Source organism: Phocoena sinus, chromosome 2 (genome assembly GCF_008692025.1).
Source record: "Phocoena sinus isolate mPhoSin1 chromosome 2, mPhoSin1.pri, whole genome shotgun sequence".
NCBI classification, from domain to species: domain Eukaryota; kingdom Metazoa; phylum Chordata; class Mammalia; order Artiodactyla; family Phocoenidae; genus Phocoena; species Phocoena sinus.
Genome location: NC_045764.1, coordinates 72,925,686 through 72,944,144, shown reverse-complemented (window position 1 = coordinate 72,944,144; position 18,459 = coordinate 72,925,686). Strand labels below are relative to the sequence as shown.

Below are 18,459 nucleotides of genomic sequence, written 5' to 3'. Positions count from 1 at the left end.
TGCACTGAAGGGAGAGCCACTAGTCCTAACACAAAGAAAAGGGGAGGAACAGCAGTGTATTTCTGCACCAGGGTAAAAGTGCATTCATTCATTCAACCAGTAGATGCATGCCTTATCTAAGTAAGGCACTGTGCTAAGAAGTACTCTTCCACTAAAATGCATGCTTTTCCGCAGACACAGAAAGCAGACTCCCTCCTAAATATCAACCATTTTATATTTAACTCAATACTAAGGAAAAAGTTAAGATTTAGCTTTCCATTTCTATTCAAGATAACATAATTCTATACACATGCAAATAACTGGAATAACTATAATCAGATCACCCTGGGCTAAGAACACAGAGAGGCCATAGGAAGTTCCTGAAAACCTAGAGGAAGGGTAAATATGTGTCTAATCTTTTAACAATAACCAAAACAAAAAAGGCGAGGGGAGAATGACTAATAATTGGAGATGGATAGACTTAACTCTGCCAGCAAGGAAGGCACTAACGCCAATCCCACAATCAAGTGTCCCTAATCCCATGAATTTCTAAAGAAACCAAGGTGAGAGACAAGTAGAGAAATTCTGTGAAATGATTTCCTTTTATGATGGACTGGCAACCCTAAAGGATGACAGCAAGCAATAAGTGTAGTCTGGCTTCAGAAGACAAAATTTCTAATTTTTAACCCTGTATGATACTCATAAATAAACAGAAACATTTTGGATGAGCATACATGACTAGAGTCACATACACAGTTTCAAAGCTAATCTTGCAGGATATTTTAAGAAGTATCTTAAAAAAGTAAATCCTGGATCAAAATTTATCTAATAATCTTTACAAATGAACCAGAAGAGGGGAATGAAAGTAAATCCATTAAATTAGCAAATAAAACCAAGGCAAGCAGAGTTGGAGCCATCTCAGAAAAGTTCAACAGAAAAAGAAATGGTTGCTAAATTACAGAAAATAACAAGGTTAGTATATTTATGAATAAGAATCAAATGGTACTGGCATAATTTGGAACAAGCCCACCTCAGTCGAAGAATGGCTTTTAAAACACAAGATGACCTACAAAATAAATGCAAGAAATATAGTGCTGATGTTAAATACCTCCAGTCAGAAATAACCTATCTGAACTTTCACAGAAGTTTCACTACACCTGTCTTATGGCACTTAACACTTAACTATTTAAATCCCCAACCTGATCATAAACTCCTTACTGATTCTCCTCATAGTAGGTACTCAATAAGTCTTGACTCAATTAATTAGAATGCATATTGTACTGAAATAGGAATGAATACAATAAGAACATAAACCTTTCTATTTTAGAAAACACTTTCAGAGCTATTACATTACTTGATCCTCACAGCCTCCTGGTGAAGGAGGCAGGACACAGAAAGAAACTGGGGCTTGGAGAGCTTAAGTGACTGGCCTAAGACTACTATGTCAATGTAGTAAATGGTTATCCTGATGGAAGATTATGCTTTTTCTGTTAACTAATTCTGGACGCTTTTTGTCGAGTGCTGCTTTCAGTTGGTCTAATTGGGAGCAGTACTTGTTGAAATTAACCGTTTGGTTTTCCAGAAGGAGCTCATAATAGAGGACTTCTTCCAATCCCACCATTACACAACATCACCTTCTTTGGACAAAGACCGGCCTCTGGTGTGGTTGGTGGTGGTTCATTTCCCTTGCCGCACGATCTCTTCAGTTCCATATTACTATACAGTATCCACTTTTCATCGCCCGTCACAATTTGTTTTAAAAACGGAACGTTTTCATTACGCTTCAGAAGAGAATCGCACGCAGAAATATGGTCAAGAAGGTTTTTTTCACTTAACTTAGGTGGAACCCAAATATCAAAGCGATTCACATAACCAAGCTGGTGTAAATGATTTTCAGCGCTTGATTTGGATATTCTGAGTATGTTGGCTATCTCCTGTGCAAGTATAACGTTGGACATTCTCAATTATTGTTTCGATTTGATCGCTATCAACTTCAACTGGTCTACCAGACTATGGAGCATCGTCCAGGGAGAAATCTCCAGAACAAAACTTCGCACACCACTTTTGACACGTTCGATCAGTCACAGCACCATACACTGCACACAACTTCTTGTGCATTTCAGTTTCATTTTTACCTTTCTTGAAATAATAAAGCATAATATGCCGAAAATGCTGCTTTTTTTTTCCATCTTCAATATTAAAACGGCTACACAAAAATTCACCAATTTTGAAAACTCTTTTTTAAATGCATGCTGATGTGAGAGCTGTCACATACAATCTAACAAAATGTTTTCGAATGAAGTTAAAGAACTAAGTAGTGCTACTAGAGCCATCTTACAGAAAAAAACGAACAAACCTTTTGGCTCACTCAATATTTAACCCAAATTAACCCATGCAGACTCATTTTAATAGTAGTTCACAGTAACTTTATCTTGGGAGGGGAAGCTAAGGGAAGGAGAAGAAACAACTGACTCTCACTCTTCCATTTCCCTATTGAAACAGGAAGTTTTGGCAAAGAAAGGTGGAAAGCTGCCATGTCACCACTGAACTTTCTCCTTTTCGAGTACATTTCAGGGCTTTCCTAAGAATGAGTAGTATGGCAGAGCCTCCTAGCAGAATGGTTACCCAAGTACCACCTTCTAGCTCTATTTGTAGAAAAGAGGTGAAGTTTTCATTTATGATACTATTCAAGTATGTGGAAAGTTGTTTTCAATAAAATTTTAAAGTGTTTTAAATAATGATAACTAAGCCTAAGTACATTATAATATTGAACTTTTTGTTGTTCATTTTACATACTATAGGACAAGCTAATAAGAAATGTGGCTTTCACTACACCAAGTGTTGGCTGGGAGGAAAGGAATAAAAAAAAATTCCTCAACAGGTTTAGAAACACTTAGATACTGCTATGTTTTATGGATCAAAGTAAAAAGAAGCAAAGAGGCCTGTTTTTTCTTGCATTCTCAAGCTGCCCTTTGACTACCTGTTAAGACTATATATACAGATTTGGATTCGCAAATAATCAGCATGAGGCTGAAACTTTATTTTTCTTGTCGTATTTCATGACTGTGGCTCTCTGCTCACTGGTACTGAGTGAAGAACAGAAAGGAAAGAAACATGACCTGACTACCATTTCTCACCATGAATGCGGAGCAAGTGGCACTACAACTTAACGAAGGAGCTCACGCTGCTCTGGCCTTATTCAAGTCACAGAAGCTCAAAGCGAGAAGAAATGACCTTGCCTCACCTTCTCATTTACAGATAAGAAGCTAGTGGTCACTGGTCAGTGACTGCCAAAAGCCAATGAACCAGGCAGTACTGGATATGTAATTAGATCCCAGGTTTCCTCCTTCCTTATCCTGCTGCTCCAACAACATCTGGCAGCTGATGGAGAAGTGTCAGGGGTGGAGTGTAGGACAATAGGGTAATAAGCATGGGCTCAGCCTGGTTTGCAGAGCTACAAACTCTGAAGGCACTCCACCTGGCTCCTAATCCTACTGGTGGCCAGCAGGTCACCATAGGCAACTCTTGCACCCAACACATCACAGCCTCTATGTATATTCTACCTGTCAAATGGAAGTGAGAGCAGCAGAATTCTGAACGGACATCTTCTGATGACTTTTCACAGTAAATGACTTTGAAAAATCAAACTGACAAAGGTTCTACATTGCAACAATCCTACTTAAACTGAATTGCAAAAGATCCGGTGTTTCAACATACCTTTTCAAATATATGTTAGTCTTAAAACAATTAAATCCTGGATACCCCAAAAATAGCTAAGAGCTGTGCAATTTATCTCCTGGTACCAGTCAGTGGGGAACAAAAATCTAGATAAGCCTTCTGACCTGCATAGGCAGCAACATGCCCACCAGGCATTTTTCTGAACCTTTGAAAATCTGACTGACAAAATAACTGGCAGATAGTATAAGTACTGTAAGTGTAAGCTCATATGCAAATAGTTTTTTTTTTTCTTTAAAGAACAAATTTTGGAAAATAAGATATTTTTAGATATGTGGTGTTTAGACACGTGGTGTTAACTCTACACAAAATTATAACACTGCAGAATGTGAAAACCCTGGAAGAAATATACTTATGAAAATACAGGCATACCTCATTTTACTGCACTTCACTGAGCTTCACACGTACTGTTTTTTTACAAATTAAAGGTTTGTGGCAACCCTGTCAAGCAAATCTGTTGGTGCCATTTTTCCAACAGCATTTGCTCACTTCATGTCTCTGTGTCACATTTTGGTAATTCTTGCAATATTTCAAACTTTTTCATTATTATTATATTTGTTATGGTGATCAGTGATCTTTGATGTTCCTATTGCAAAAAGATCACGACTCATCAAAGCCTCAGATGATGGTTAGCATTTTTTAGCAATGAAGTATTTTTTAATTAGGTATGTACATATTTTTAGACATAATGCTCTTGTACACAAAGAGACTTTAGTACAGTATAAACATTAACTTTAATATGCACTAGGAAACCAGAAAATTCATGTGACTTGCTTTATTTTGATATTCACTTTATTGCAGTGGTCTGGAACCAAACCCACAATATCTCCAAGGTATGCCTGTAAAATAAAACAAGCAGGCTGGTTTCCATCACTTGGCTAGGTTTGTGTATCATCACTATTCCTGTCAGTATTAACCATTTAACAATTATAATTACAAAGGATTTTCACATGACTTATTTTACAAACACAGAATGTTATTTCCCTATTTTAAAAGGGGGATAAGGAAACTGAGGCTTAAAGAATTAAAATTTTCCTCCCATGTCCCACAGCTAGTAAATAATTTTTCATTTTTCTACAACAGCAAGAATTTTTTAAAAATCATTATGCTTAAATCACTTTTAAAAATACATAGGAGGGGGCTTCCCCGGTGGCGCAGTGGTTGAGAGTCCGCCTGCCGATGCAGGGGACACGGGTTCGCGTCCCGGTCCGGGAAGATCCCACATGCCGCGGAGCGGCTGGGCCCGTAAGCCATGGCCGCTGAGCCTGCACGTCCAGAGCCTGTGCTCCGCAACGGGAGAGGCCACAACAGTGAGAGGCCCACGTACCGCAAAAAAAAAAAAAAAAAAAAAAAAAAAATACATAGGAGGGCTTCCCTGGTGGCGCAGAGGTTGACAGTCCACCTGCCGATGCAGGGGACACGGGTTCGTGCCCCGGTCCGGGAAGATGCCACATGCCGCGGAGCGGCTGGACCCGTGAGCCATGGCCGCTGAGCCTGCTGGTCCGGAGCCTGTGCTCCGGAACGGGAGAGGCCACAACAGTGAGAGGCCCGCGTACCGCAAATACAATAAATAAATAAGTAAAAATACATAGGAATTTCTTGGCATTAAAAAAAATCTTTAAAAGAATAAAAACATGAAAAATGATAAAGTTTTTTTTTTCTTCTCCAATTTAAGGCAATATCGACAGTATACTTCCCGATTCTAGACATTCCAATAATTTTCCCCATCCTTCTCACTCTGTAATTTTTTGTTTATTGTGGATTTCATTGTGAATGCCTATATAAACATATATGAATATATGCACAGCACGTTTTTCAAATTATGTCAACACAACATTTTGATTTCTAAAACTACTTCCTGATATCATCCAAGCAGACTATGCATTTTTACTGACATGATACCAAGTCACTTCTTAAGACTTCTGTCTCTCTCTTAAGTTATAAATTTCATGAAGCATATAATTCCTCTAAGTCCTTTTTTACTTCTTACTACAACCTGTTCCGCACCAGAAGGTCTCCTATAAATGCAGAATACAATCTCAATATTCCCCTTAGACTAGGGTTTCTCAACAAACATTTTGGGCTGGTAATTCCTTGCTGTGGGGAGCTGTCCTGTGCACTGTAGAATGTAACAGCATTCAGGAGTTCGCCCACCAGATACCACAAGCACACCTCTCCCCACTACGTGACAATCAAAAGTGTCTCAGACATAACCAAATACCCTCTTGGGGGCAAAGTCATTCCTGCTTGAAAACCACTGTCATAGGCTAGGCAAAAAAGTATCCATTTATCCCTTGTTTGGAAAGAATAGTAAGATCACCTGTGTGAAATTTTTGCAGGTTGAATTATTCCCCTCCTCAAGATATGAAAATTTAACAAGAAAAAAAACCTGAAAAAGCCAAACTCTATGACTCATAAACCTTATCTGCTAAAGCAAATAGTTTTCGAGTAAGGTCATATAAAATTTTAAATTCTTTATAAAACTTGTCACCGTCTTGGATGTCACAAATATCAGCTGTTTTCTTAAATAACTTAATAATCCCACTTGTTTACTATAAAAAGTTTAAGATAAATTTCTTCAAAACACAGAAATAGTCAACTCAGGGCTTCTCTGGTGGCACAGTGGTTGAGAGTCCGCCTGCCGATGCGGCGGACACAGGTTCGTGCCCCGGTCCGGGAAGATCCCACATGCCGCGGAGCAGCTGGGCCCGTGAGCCATGGCCGCTGAGCCTGCGCGTCCGGAGCCTGTGCTCCGCGGCGGGAGAGGCCACAACGGTGAGAGGCCCGCGTACCGCAAAAAAAAAAAAAAAAAAAAAAATAGTCAACTCACATTTTGCCTTTCTATTTTAATGAGGGAATTAGGGTTACAAAGAAAATATTTGAGCAATAACTGTAAAAGCTCATGACTTATTCCTTCCTTTATGACTATCACAAAAATAAAAGGCAGCAAAACTTTACAGACGCACAGCTATGGGCTAATAAACCTGATTGGACTTCCACTGGAGGCATTTCCTAAAAGAAATGGGTTTATTTGCTCTGGCCTGTTATAAAGTTGATGTTGGCCATGGGCAGAATACCTTATTGTAAAAAAACAAAATAAATTGTAAGAAAAGAAAGTTTCCTTTCTTACACTTCACCAAAAAAGAGGGGAAGAATGATGTAAAATTATTATTATGGCATTTTAATTTCTAACATGAAAAAATTCAAAATCCTCAGGCAGTATACTTCACAATTTCACAGTATATTTACAATTAGAATCACAGAGTATTAGCACTGGAAGGACCCTTAGGTGTTACCTAGTCCAACCCCTAAGTCTTAAAGGAAAAGAAAAAGGAAAATAAGATATGGGAGGGAAGGAATCTTCAAATGTATCCATAAACTTTATTTAATTTTTAAAAATCTGAGACAAATAGGGCAAAACGTTTTAACTTGGGTAAGCAATTCTTAGTGATTACATAGGAATATTATATTTTCTGGTATTTTTTTTCTATTAAAGGTGAAATTAAGATGAAGAAATTAAGGACCAGTGAGGTAAATGGATTGTCGAACACACCAACCTCAAATCCAGGTTTTTCCTAAATGCTAGCCCAGAGCCTTTTCAGATTTCAAATAGTGTTTACAAACTACAAAAAATAATTTGTATTATTAGACAGTAGCCTGAAGAAACACTTGATCCCTGCAGAAGGCACTGGCCATTTAATTCCTTAAATGTCTCCTTTACTTCTCTTTCTCTTGCACTAAGTGTGAGGGGAGGGCATGTAAATAAAGTATGTTATTGCTGGGCAAACCACACAGAACCAATAAAAAGATCAGTAAACTACTAAAAGCAGCCTCCTCCGTAATTTAGGGCAGCACAATTGCTATATACATATATATATATATAGTCCATATATGTAATTATAAATTTTAGGAGTCAGATTTTTTTAAAAAGTAAAAAGAAATGGGGGAATGAATTTTAATGATATATTTTATTTAACCTAATGTATTCAAATATTATTATTTCACCATGTAATCAACATAAAAAATTGTTGCGATATTACACTCTATCTCCTACTAAGTATTTTCAAAACTCGGTGTGTACTTTATACTTCTAGCACACCTCAATTTGCACTAACTAACTACACTGCAAGTGCTCCTATAGTGGCTACTGTATAGGACAGATGGGGCTAGGACTACTTGTTGACTGAATTAAAAGCAGTTCCATCCACTTGAGTAGTTCTTTAGATTTCCCTCCAAAGTTGACAAAATGCCCAAAAGTCTTCTGCAGAGTGCAAAGGTATCCCCAATGTCCCCAAAGCTTAACATGTAAATGGTGCAAATAATTAATCTTTTTGAAGAATGGAGAAGCACACTACAATCTACTTCTATACACAACCCCTAGGGTAGAAGCATTGGTGTAAATTCTTCGGCCTGCAACCAAGCAGCACCTAATGATGATGCTGGTCGTGGCCTGAATTTCTCTCTATCGCTCCAAAACAAAATTGAAATTCCTCTTCCTATTGAGAGAATAAGCAATATTAAGGGAAGCTGTCACTTTCTCAGAAGCTCAGAAGTATTATGAGTTTGAATCCCTACCGACAAGCCTTTCGTAATGATCCTCCCCTACCTGCCGATCCTTTCCCAAACCCTGCAATCTTAAAGAGAAGCCAGCTCCCGCTCGCTATCAACTGCCAAAAAGATCACTGCAAAACACAATTTCTTTTTTCTTCTTCCTTGGTGCCACTTTGAACGTGTGAGGCCACGCTGCCATCCTCGCTCCACGCGGGATGCAGGGAGGGGTTCTTTATGCTTCGGGGCCAGGCTGAGGGCAGGGAGAGGCCGACCAAGGTGAGCAGATGGGACGGGGCAAGGGCTTCGACCTCAGGGTCGCGAAACCCGGGAGTCCTGGCAGCCCGGGCGGACACCCCGTGGCGGCGGAGGCCAGCGCAGGCCTCCCCACGCCCCGCACCTGCGGCCCAGGGAGGGGGCCCAGCCCAGCGCCCTCCCCGGAGGCGGAGTCTCGGGCGGCGAAGGGAGCACGGCCCGGGCTGGAGCCAGAAAAGGAGCAGCCCGCGGAGTGGGCCCCTCGGCCAGCGCCGGCAACCCCAGACAGCCCGCGGCCGCGCCCTCTCGCTTACCGCCCCAGATCCCCAGCTTCAGCTGGGACTTGTTCAGGTTCTCCACATAGTCCCCCAGGAAGCGGTTCAGCAAGTCCGCGACCACCGACTCCAGCACCATGGTGGTCCGAGGCGCGGGAGAGGGAGGGAGAACCCGGAACCGCCCGGCGCAGCTGAGGGCGGCGACCAGCGCAGCGAATGACAGCCCCCCCCGGGCGCCGACCCGCCCCCGCGCCGCGCCGCACCGCGCGTGACTCGGCCTGTGCGCAGGCGCACCGCCGCCGCCGCTGCTGCCGGTAGCGGGAGGTGCGTGCACTCGCTGCCGAGTCGCGGCCTCGTGGTAGCCGCTTCCCGGGCTACCGAGGGTGGACGACGGAGCCGGTTTGGGGCCTGCCCCAGAGGCAAGGGATGTTAGAGAAAGAAAAGGGGAAGCCGGAGTTGCTGAGCACGGAGACATCTCTGTGGCTGCTGTGCTTCCCTGCTGTCGCTTTCTGTTGACCTCGGGTCCGCAGGGCTCAATCGTTCCCGCGGGAAGCAGCTCTGCGGCCTCGGAGCCGACCCTATGGGTGCCCGGCGCTTCCCAGGCCTCCAGTGCACCCTGAGCGCCTCATAAGTAACTACCCCTTCAGGAGGTCAAAAAAGGAGACGCTGCACCCTCCTCCTGCTACATATCAGCTCCGCTTAGCACCATCTCTCCGCTTACTTTTGCTTCCTGAAAACACACTAATAATTCACAAGTGGGAGGAGGAGGAACAGAGCCGCATCATAAGATGGCAGATAGAATGGGAACTGAATGTGCATTTCGTTAACTCGTTCTTTTACTCCCTTCTGTTGCTAAGTGGCTCTTAGTTAACTCATAAGCCACTTCTTAGTTACATACCTCGGTAGGGAAATAACAAAACGACGTAGTACTTCCTTTTTTTCCTTTAGGTGTAGGTGTATTTATCTCTTTCATGCAATCATTGAACTGTTTCTGGTGTGGCAAAGCTTTGAAAGTGGGGCTTTTATAATGCAAGGACTTTCACGTTAGTAAAGTTTAGCCGCTCATTGACAAGCCAATCCTCTTTAGAGAACAGGACTTCTTTTTCTAAAATTTGTTTCAAAAAACTGTTGAGATACTGTAAACAGACATGAACCTAAGAAATAAGATCATTTGTAGTCACAAGTTTATTAAATGCTTTGCTACACATAATGTCTGAAAAACTATGTGTGAATCGCTCTTAAACAACCTTCTATGGACATTGTGTACCCCCAAAATTCATATGTTGAAATTCTAACCCCTGTTGTCATGGTATTAGGAGGTGAGGCCTTTGGGAGATCATTAGGTAATTAAGCAGAGCCCTCATGGATGGGATTCGTACCCTTATAAAAGAGACCCCAGAGAGCTCCCTCACCCCTTCGGCCGTGTGAAGATACAGCAAGGAGACAGATATCTATGAACCAGGAAGTGGGCCCTCACCAGACACTGAATCAACTGGCACCTTGATCTTGGACTTCCCAGCCTCCAGAACTGTGAAAAATAAATTATTGTTTTTAAACCACCCACTCTATGGTATTTTGTAATAGCAGCCTGAATGGACAAAGAGGCTCAAAAAGAAAAATCATTCCTTAAATACAAAATCCATTGGAGAAGAAAAAAAGTCAAAATGTCTACAATTGGTATTATGTAAAATGGATGTAAAAGAAAAAACCAATACTAACCATTACTGGTGCTATCAGTAACCACCTGCATCCTTCGCTCCAGCACACAGAATATAAAACCTTAACCGTTTGTTTCTCCGAGCTTAGTCACCCTGACAAAATACCTAGGATGTATTTTGAAGCACTTCATACTTCCCTCCTTCACCATCCACAAACAATTAACAGCCAAACCTGGCTATTCTGCTTTGGCCATATTTCCTAAATTCTCTTTATATCTCATCCGAACCATGCAATCACCCTCTAACTGGCCTCCTGGCCTCCAGTTTTTCCCTTCTCCATCCATCTTCACATTGTCACCACAGCTAATTTCCCAAAGCACAGGTTAGCTCAGGTTAGTCCCCTGCTCAAAAAGACCCAATAACTTTCCAGTGTTCAGAAAGCCCTCTTCAACCTGTACCAAACTTGTTTCTAATCTACCCACAACAACTCCTCTCCCCTTGTACATGCACACCAACTATGTACCGAGGAGAATGAAAAAAACTGTATATATATTTATATGTGTATATGTAAATATATATATATATTCTTGTTGGGATAGGCATGCACCAGAAAAAGATAAAAAGTAAACAACGCAAAGATGTATGAATAACACAGCAAGATATCTGTATGAAAGATGCCACGGGCAGAAGAGTATGGTCAAGCAAATGGAACAGAGGAGTAATCTGCTGGGGAAAGGTGGGCAGTACTGATCCTTGTGTAATAATTTCTTGTACTTCTTTTTTTTTTTTTGCAGTATGCGGGCCTCTCACTGTTGTGGCCTCTCCCATTGCGGAGCGCAGGCTCAGCGGCCATGGCTCACGGGCCCAGCTGCTCCGCGGCATGTGGGATCTTCCCGGACCGGGACACGAACCCGTGTCCCCTGCATCGGCAGGCGGACTCTCAACCACTGCGCCACCAGGGAAGCCCTAATCTCTTGTACTTCTATGGTACTTTACACTTTTGAAAGAATAATGCATGTACCTGCCTTTATAAGCATTATTCCATCTTATTAATACTTCTCCGGTTATACCTCATGAGCTATCATGCCATTATTATGCCAAGGCATGCATTTTCAAATAAGCCTCATGAAAGATCTGTGAGACAAGTAATGCAGGTTGTAGTATTGTCTTCATTTATAGGAAAATTAAAGTCAGTGATTTACATTAAATTAAATGATTTACATAAAACTAAACAGCAAGTGTTTCTTTCCTTCAGTTCCCTGAGCACTGACACTTTTTCTCTTTTAATAAGTAGAGTTAAATCACCACTAGGTGATTTCTTGCTCTGAAAGGTTGATGACAGAATGGAAACTCTCATGGTGGAAAAATTCAGCTCAAAATTGTCAGTACAAATAATGCTATTACCATAGAAGATAAAAAGCTTTTAAGTTTTAATATTTTACTTTTTAAGTATGTTTTGAGGGATTGGTTATTATGTACACACAGTAATGCCCCAAATATCCCACACTTCTTGAAAAACTCCTAATCCAAAACAAACCATAACCAATGTTAAGAAACACCATTAGGGCTTCCCTGGTGGCTCAGTGGTTAAGAATCCGCCTGCCAATGCAGGGGACAGAGGTTCGAGCCCTCATCCGGGAAGATCCCACATGCTGCGGGAGCAACTAAGCCCGTGTGCCACAACTACTGAGCCTGCGCTCTAGCACCCACAAGCCACAACTACCGAAGCCTGAGCGCCTAGAGCCCGTATTCCGCAACGAGACGCCACCGCATTGAGAAGCCTGCGCACCACAATGAAGAGTAGCCCCCGCTCGCTGCAACTAGAGAAAGCCTGTGCTCAGCAACAAAGACCCAGCGCAGCCTAAAATAAAGTAAAATAAAATAAAATAAAAAAGAAACACCATTAGCACTCTAACGCACAGATAGCAAAAGGAATTTGGATACAAAGGTTAACTAAAGGAAATGAACATTCTAGTAATTATGGCTCTTGCTTCAGAACAATGAGAAGGTTAACAAAGGCAATTGCAAAGCTAAACTGCAAGGAGGGACTGAGCAATAAAAACAAATGAGCAAAATGTTCTTCCTGTTAAAAACAAAAGTCAAAATTAGGGACACTTTTTAAAAATTAACACTCTTGCTTAAAAATTGAAAAATAAGAAATTCCAATGTCACACTACTACCTCATACCCACACCCCATTCCCCAGTCCAGGAGTTTGCTGAGAAAAGCAAAAGGGATTTGGGGGGAAAAGGAAATGGAGGAGAAAGCTAGAGAATAAGCATGACAGCATGGGTTTTCAGAAAAGTTAGGAAGTTTAACTGGGAGAAAGCAAATAAATATATATAAATAGTGTGCAATAGTCTCTTCTCATTTCTGCCTCAGCCAGATGGAGTTCAAATATGTCATCCTCATCATTTCATTTCTCTTCTGACAGATGTACATAGTTGATATGATCTTGTACAGCCTGGATCTACCTGCCTAGCACAGTGGCTGGAACCCAGGAGGCATTCAGTAAATATTGCTTTGAATGAATAAATGGACTAACGAACATTTGCTCTCTTCTGTAGTAACAATAAATATCTGACATTGTGTATATCAGGCTCTATGCTAAAGTTTTCACCTGCATTATCTTATTTTATAAATAGATAGATACTATTATTATCAGAAGGGGCAAGGGAGCTCTCCTGGGTCTCTTTTTAAAGGTCACTAATCTCATTACCTCCCAAAGTCCCCACCTCCTAATTTTACATTTGATACTGTGGCTTGGAAAGGTTAAGTAACTTGCTCATGGTCACATAGTGAGCGGCCATTCTAGAGTCAAAACCACTGATTTCGGACTTAATTTTCTTTTCTTTCCTTTTTTTTTTCTATTTATTTTATTTATTTATTTAGGCTGTGTTGGGTCTTCGTTGCTGCACGTGGGCTTTCTTTAGTTGTGTGGAGCGGGGGCTACTCTTCGTTGCGGTGCGCGTCTCATTGCAGTGGCTTCTCTTGTTGTGGAGCATGGGCACTAGGTGCGCGGGCTTCAGTAGTTGAAGCACGTGGGCTCAGCAGTTGTGGCTTGCGGGCTCTAGAGCGCAGGCTCAGTAGTTGTGGTGCACGGGCTTAGTTGCTCCGCAGCATGTGGGATCTTCTTGGACCAGGGCACAAACCCGTGTCCCCTGCATTGGGAGCGCAGCATTTTAACCACTGCACCACCAGAGAAGTCCCTCCCTTCTATTTTTATTAATGATAATAATAATCACAGCTTATATGTATTTAGCACTTACCATGTTTCAAGCACAGTGCTAAGTATTTTACCTTATTAGAGTTGTTTAATCCCCAAAACAACTCATTTATGCCCATCAGTATGTATTTTTCTTCCATTTCCCATCATTATGTGAACTTGGATACCTTACTAGGAATAATCATAATTTGCAGGGTTTATGTGACTATTCCAGAGACTATATGTAAATCATCAAGTACAGTGACTGTGTACATATATATCCTGGAAACAACATGCACATGCTCCATCCTAAAATCACCTTTGCATGAGTTCAGTTTAATTTACTGAACATCATTTGGATAAGCAATTAATTTGCAAGGCGGTATCTTAGGCAGAAATAGTGTACACCCAAACGCTGAACAAAATGCCTCCGATCTCTTTCAGCCTAAGCTAGTTGGAAGCAGGTCTCTTACAAAGTGAACACAGGTCAGTTTTCAAAAGAGAGGAAAAGGATGTCTCAGGTGGGCACAGCCTACAAACGTGCCGTCAAAGGATGGTTCCAACAGCCCAGTTGTATGCAGGAGTATATTTTCCCAATTAAAACATCAGCGCACAAGGTTTAAGAAATGGGTTGTTATTTTTTAAATTGAGGTATAAGACACAATCTTTTATCTAATCTTAAGTGTATGCTAGATCGTTTTTTTTTTACATATGGATACACCCCAGTAACCCCACCCAGATCAAGATACAGAATATTTACAGCAGCCCATAAGGTTCCCTGTATCCAGAGTGGTTTGTAATCAACAAACAAAAACGATTTAAAATCAGAACAGAAAACCAGAAGGTAGGTAAGGAACTTCGAAAGCTGGGCAAACTAAGGGCTGGATTTGGGGGAGGATATTAAGTAAGAATAAGACAGATTCGACTTCTATCTCCTCTTATTGGTGGGTGTAGAGTGCTTCTGTGATTCACACTCATTATATCCATAGATCCTCACAATGACTCTGCCGTATAGTAAAGACTTAGGCCTCTTTTGCACGTGAGTAAACAGAAACATCCCTACCTGAAGCAGGAGAGAAAGCGGATCCAGCCACGTGGCAGAGGGAAAGTTGGAAAGTCAGGTTACCTATCAGTGCCAATCCGGCCAGCCCACTGGCGGGCGTCCCAGGCCTCAGGTATAAAGGCTCAAGCCGACTGCCTTTAAGCTGTACAGAACCCCGCCGCACGAGCTTTGATCTTCCCAGAGGCTGTGCGCCTCTAGAGGTTGGTGCCCCAGGCGGATCGGTGCGGAGGCCTATATGACGCTGGACCCCAGGTACATTATGAGAGACCTATAGCCTTGCTTTACTCCCCCACGGACTCGTTTGAGGCTCTTTGCGCTTTAAGCGGGGAGCAAGCCGAATATCCTGGAAAGGATAATAATTATTTTAATTCTCTCTCAGGATTTGAGTGCAATAATCCAAGGATTCAGGAAACTATTGCACAAGCATAGTGCCACTTGGCACCGAGGACAGCGCGAGGCAAACATTTTGAGAATCTCCTCCTAAGGCCAGCGAGGACAGGTCTAGATTAAGGCAACAAACCCAAAGTGTACACTACTACAGAAGAGAGAAGAACGATTGTTTTACCGTCAGGGAAACACTGAAAGATTTGCAACATCAGCGTGAGGGGCAATTTGCCTGGTCTGGGGGAGGCAGGAGGAAGCACCCCATGAGTAGAAGAGACGGGCATTGCTGCACCCAGCAGGGCTCACTATGACGATCCGTGTGTGCTTGTGCATTGCAGGCTGACCAGCTCCAGCAGAGGTTCCTCTGCAACCGGCACCTGCTGCCTGATGTGGTCCCTGGAGCGGCTCCGCTTGGGACCCGAGCACCTCCTGCGGGGCAGAAACCGGCTTTTCCAGGATCAGGTCGGCCGAGCCACTGCTCTCAGGCCCTCCCGGTGCGCAAACGTTCTCACCCCGGACCGCATCCCCGAGTTCTGCATCCCCACGCGACTCGCGCCCTGCCCGACCCTGTCTTGGATTGCAATCCAAGACACCAGGGGCGAAAAAGCAGGGACAGACGACGTCGCGGGGCGCACGGACTGGGACCCACGCTCGCAGGCTGCGCTCTCGCTGCCTCACCTGCCCCGAGCACGTACAGCCTATGGCTTCTGCGAGCTGCTCGAGAGCCCGCACACCCGCCGCAGGGAGTCGCTCTTCCTCGGGGGCCCGGGGGCCGCCCCGCTCCTGCCCGCGCTCCGCCCCCGGGCCCGCATCTTCGGAGGCGGCGGCGGAGACGCCCCCCTCGCGCCCCCGGGAAGAGTCCCTGCTGTGCCCCCGGCGGCCCTCGGCGGCTCCCGCCCGCACCTGGACACGTTCACTCTCCGACCCCGCGGCAGCCGCCTCCTGCGCGCTCCCGAGGGGCTGCTGCGCTGCGCGCTGCGGGCCCAGAGGAGCAGCGGCCTGGCCAGTGCCCGCTCCGTCGCCAGCGGGGACGGGGACGACGACGACGAGCGCGGCGCCGGCTCCCTGTCCCCGGCTCAGGCCCCCGCCACGTCCTCTCCGCCGCCCCCCGACCCGCGGCTCGAGCGCCTGGAGACCGAGGGCACCGTGACTCTGGACCGCGCCGGCGGCGCCCTGCGCCTTGCCGCCGAGTACAGTCGGGACAGCGGGCGCCTCCGCGTCCGGCTGCTCCGCGCCGAGGGCCCGGCCGGTGGGGCCGCCGAGCCCCGCGCCCCCGTCGGCTGCCAGGTCAGCTTCGTCCTGCAGCCGCCGAGCCAGACGCGCCGGCTGCGGGGCGCCGTGGTCCGGCGGAGCCGCCGGGCGGTCTTGGAGCAGGACTTGTGCTTGGACGGGCTCTCGGAGGACGAGGTGCGCCGCCTGGCCGTGCGCGTCAAGGCCGAGAACCGGGGCCGCGGGCTGGATCGGGGCCGCCTGCTGGGCCAGGGCGAGCTGCTGCTGGGCCCCCTCCTGCTCCTCTGAGGGCGCGCCCTGCCCCTGCTCTGTCCCTCTGACACAGCCGATTTGTACAAAATAAACGTGTTTTTATTCTTCTACTCTGGCCTTTGTTTCAGTCTAGTGTTTGGCAGAGATAATACTGTATTAATTACCACTGTAAAGGGTGTTATATTTTGTGTACATACTGTCAATATTCTTTTTAAGTAAACGGTACGCTGTTTTGCAGTGGTGTTTCCCAATGTTGATAGCCAATGGCATTTCAGGTGTTCCCCACGGTACTCTTGAGAGAGAATGAATCACATGAAGTATTAAAATTAGAGGGTTTCTTGGTGATGTATTTGCTCCAATATCCTCATTTTGAAGTTTGTTCATTCCACAACATCCATTGAGACAATCTTAGAACATGTATTACTTTTGAAACGTTGTTTTAGATCCTGAATAAGAAAAATGAGACCGAGAGGAGGTGACTTGTTCAAGGTCAACAGTGAATTATGAGTAGGAGCTCCAATCTGATACTCTTGGCTACATCTTGTTGGAAGAGCACAGGAAGAAGTGAAACCATTTTAATGTTTATAAGCTTAAATAATTATTATAATAGTTTTACAAGTGTCAACTTCTTTTTTTTTTTTTTCCGTTATGCGGGCCTCTCACTGTTGTGGCCTCTCCCATTGCGGAGCACAGGCTCCGGATGCGCAGGCTCAGTGGCCATGGCTCACGGGCCCAGCCGCTCCGCGGCATGTGGGATCTAACCGGACCAGGGCACGAACCTGTGTCCCCTGCATCGGCAGGCGGACTCTCAACCACTGCGCCACCAGGGAAGCCCATTATCAACTTATTTCTTAAAACAACCCACAAAATTGGTACAGCTATCCCCATTTAACAGATGAGGATATGGAGGCACAGAATAAAGGCAGAAGCAGGATTTGCACCTAGGTAATCAGTATTTTACTCTTTACTCTGTATTAGTAACACTGCAATGTCGGAAAGGCTCATCTTACTAGAGTCGTGAAAGTGCAACTTATATCTGAAATTGTTGACTGTGGGGTTGAGGTCTCTAAACATTTCTCACCCTCTAATAGAAAAGCAAATAGATTAAAATGAGTGATTTATCATCTCAAGCTACTGACTTCAGGCATTGAGATGAGCTGGGTCTACGACTGACTGAGGCAGAAGCTAAAGACTTCAGAGTCATAGAAAAAGGGGTACCAACCTTATCGGCACCAGATGAGCTAATGTACCAGGGCAGAGTCAAGAGTACCTGTAACATTGTTCTACCTCCTCTGGCTTCTGATAGTAATAATAGGTTTACTATGTTTTAAAGGATGATTTTCCTTCATCCCTCAAATTCATTACCAGCCAGGCATATTTCTTCCTTTCTTAGGCATATAGGAAGGAAATGTGTCCTAAATGGGGGTTGAAAATATTTAAATATGTGGTGCACTGTTAAATATGACTACTTCATCAGTCTGGGTTCAGAAATGGTTTCTGCTTTCACTAAACTGCTGACAGTTTTATCCACTGGTGCTCGTGAAAAATGCTACTTAGAAAAGAGTTTCAGTTTTAATAACAGCTCAAGCATAAACTGAAAGTGGGTTATTGTGGTAGATATTTATAATGACATTCATTGAACAAATGCGAACAGTAACTGAATTAACTGTCAAAATCAATCACATCCAGAAGCTCAAAACGGTTGACCAAATGAATGATGACATCACAGTAGTTCAGATCTTTTTTTTTTTTTTTTTTTTTTTTGCGGTACGCGGGCCTCTCACTGTTGTGGCCTCTCCCGCTGCGGAGCACAGGCTCCGGACGCGCAGGCTCAACAGCCATGGCTCACGGGCCCAGCCGCTCCGCGGCATGCGGG

General features: G+C 44.0%; 2 protein-coding genes across 4 annotated transcripts in view; one reads left to right on the top strand and one right to left on the bottom strand.

Annotated features, from left to right (window-relative positions):
- Positions 1-9,007, bottom strand: part of VPS13C (vacuolar protein sorting 13 homolog C) — a 176,398-nt gene extending 167,391 nt beyond the window's left edge. For 2 of the 3 annotated variants that reach the window (XR_004348280.1, XM_032621285.1), the window contains exon 1: positions 8,832-9,007. Coding sequence is in view for 2 of the 3 variants with exons in the window: in XM_032621285.1 (XP_032477176.1) it covers positions 8,832-8,931 (100 nt within the window). In the remaining variant the exon portion in view is untranslated. The remainder of the gene's footprint in view (positions 1-8,831) is intronic. The other variant, XM_032621287.1, reaches the window with a different exon arrangement.
- A 6,481-nt stretch (positions 9,008-15,488) lies between these two features.
- LOC116749655 (C2 calcium-dependent domain-containing protein 4A-like) lies at positions 15,489-16,619 on the top strand. The gene has a single exon (XM_032624253.1). The coding sequence runs from the start codon at positions 15,489-15,491 to the stop codon at positions 16,617-16,619; it is 1,131 nt and encodes a 376-aa protein (XP_032480144.1).
- Positions 16,620-18,459: the final 1,840 nt, after the last annotated feature.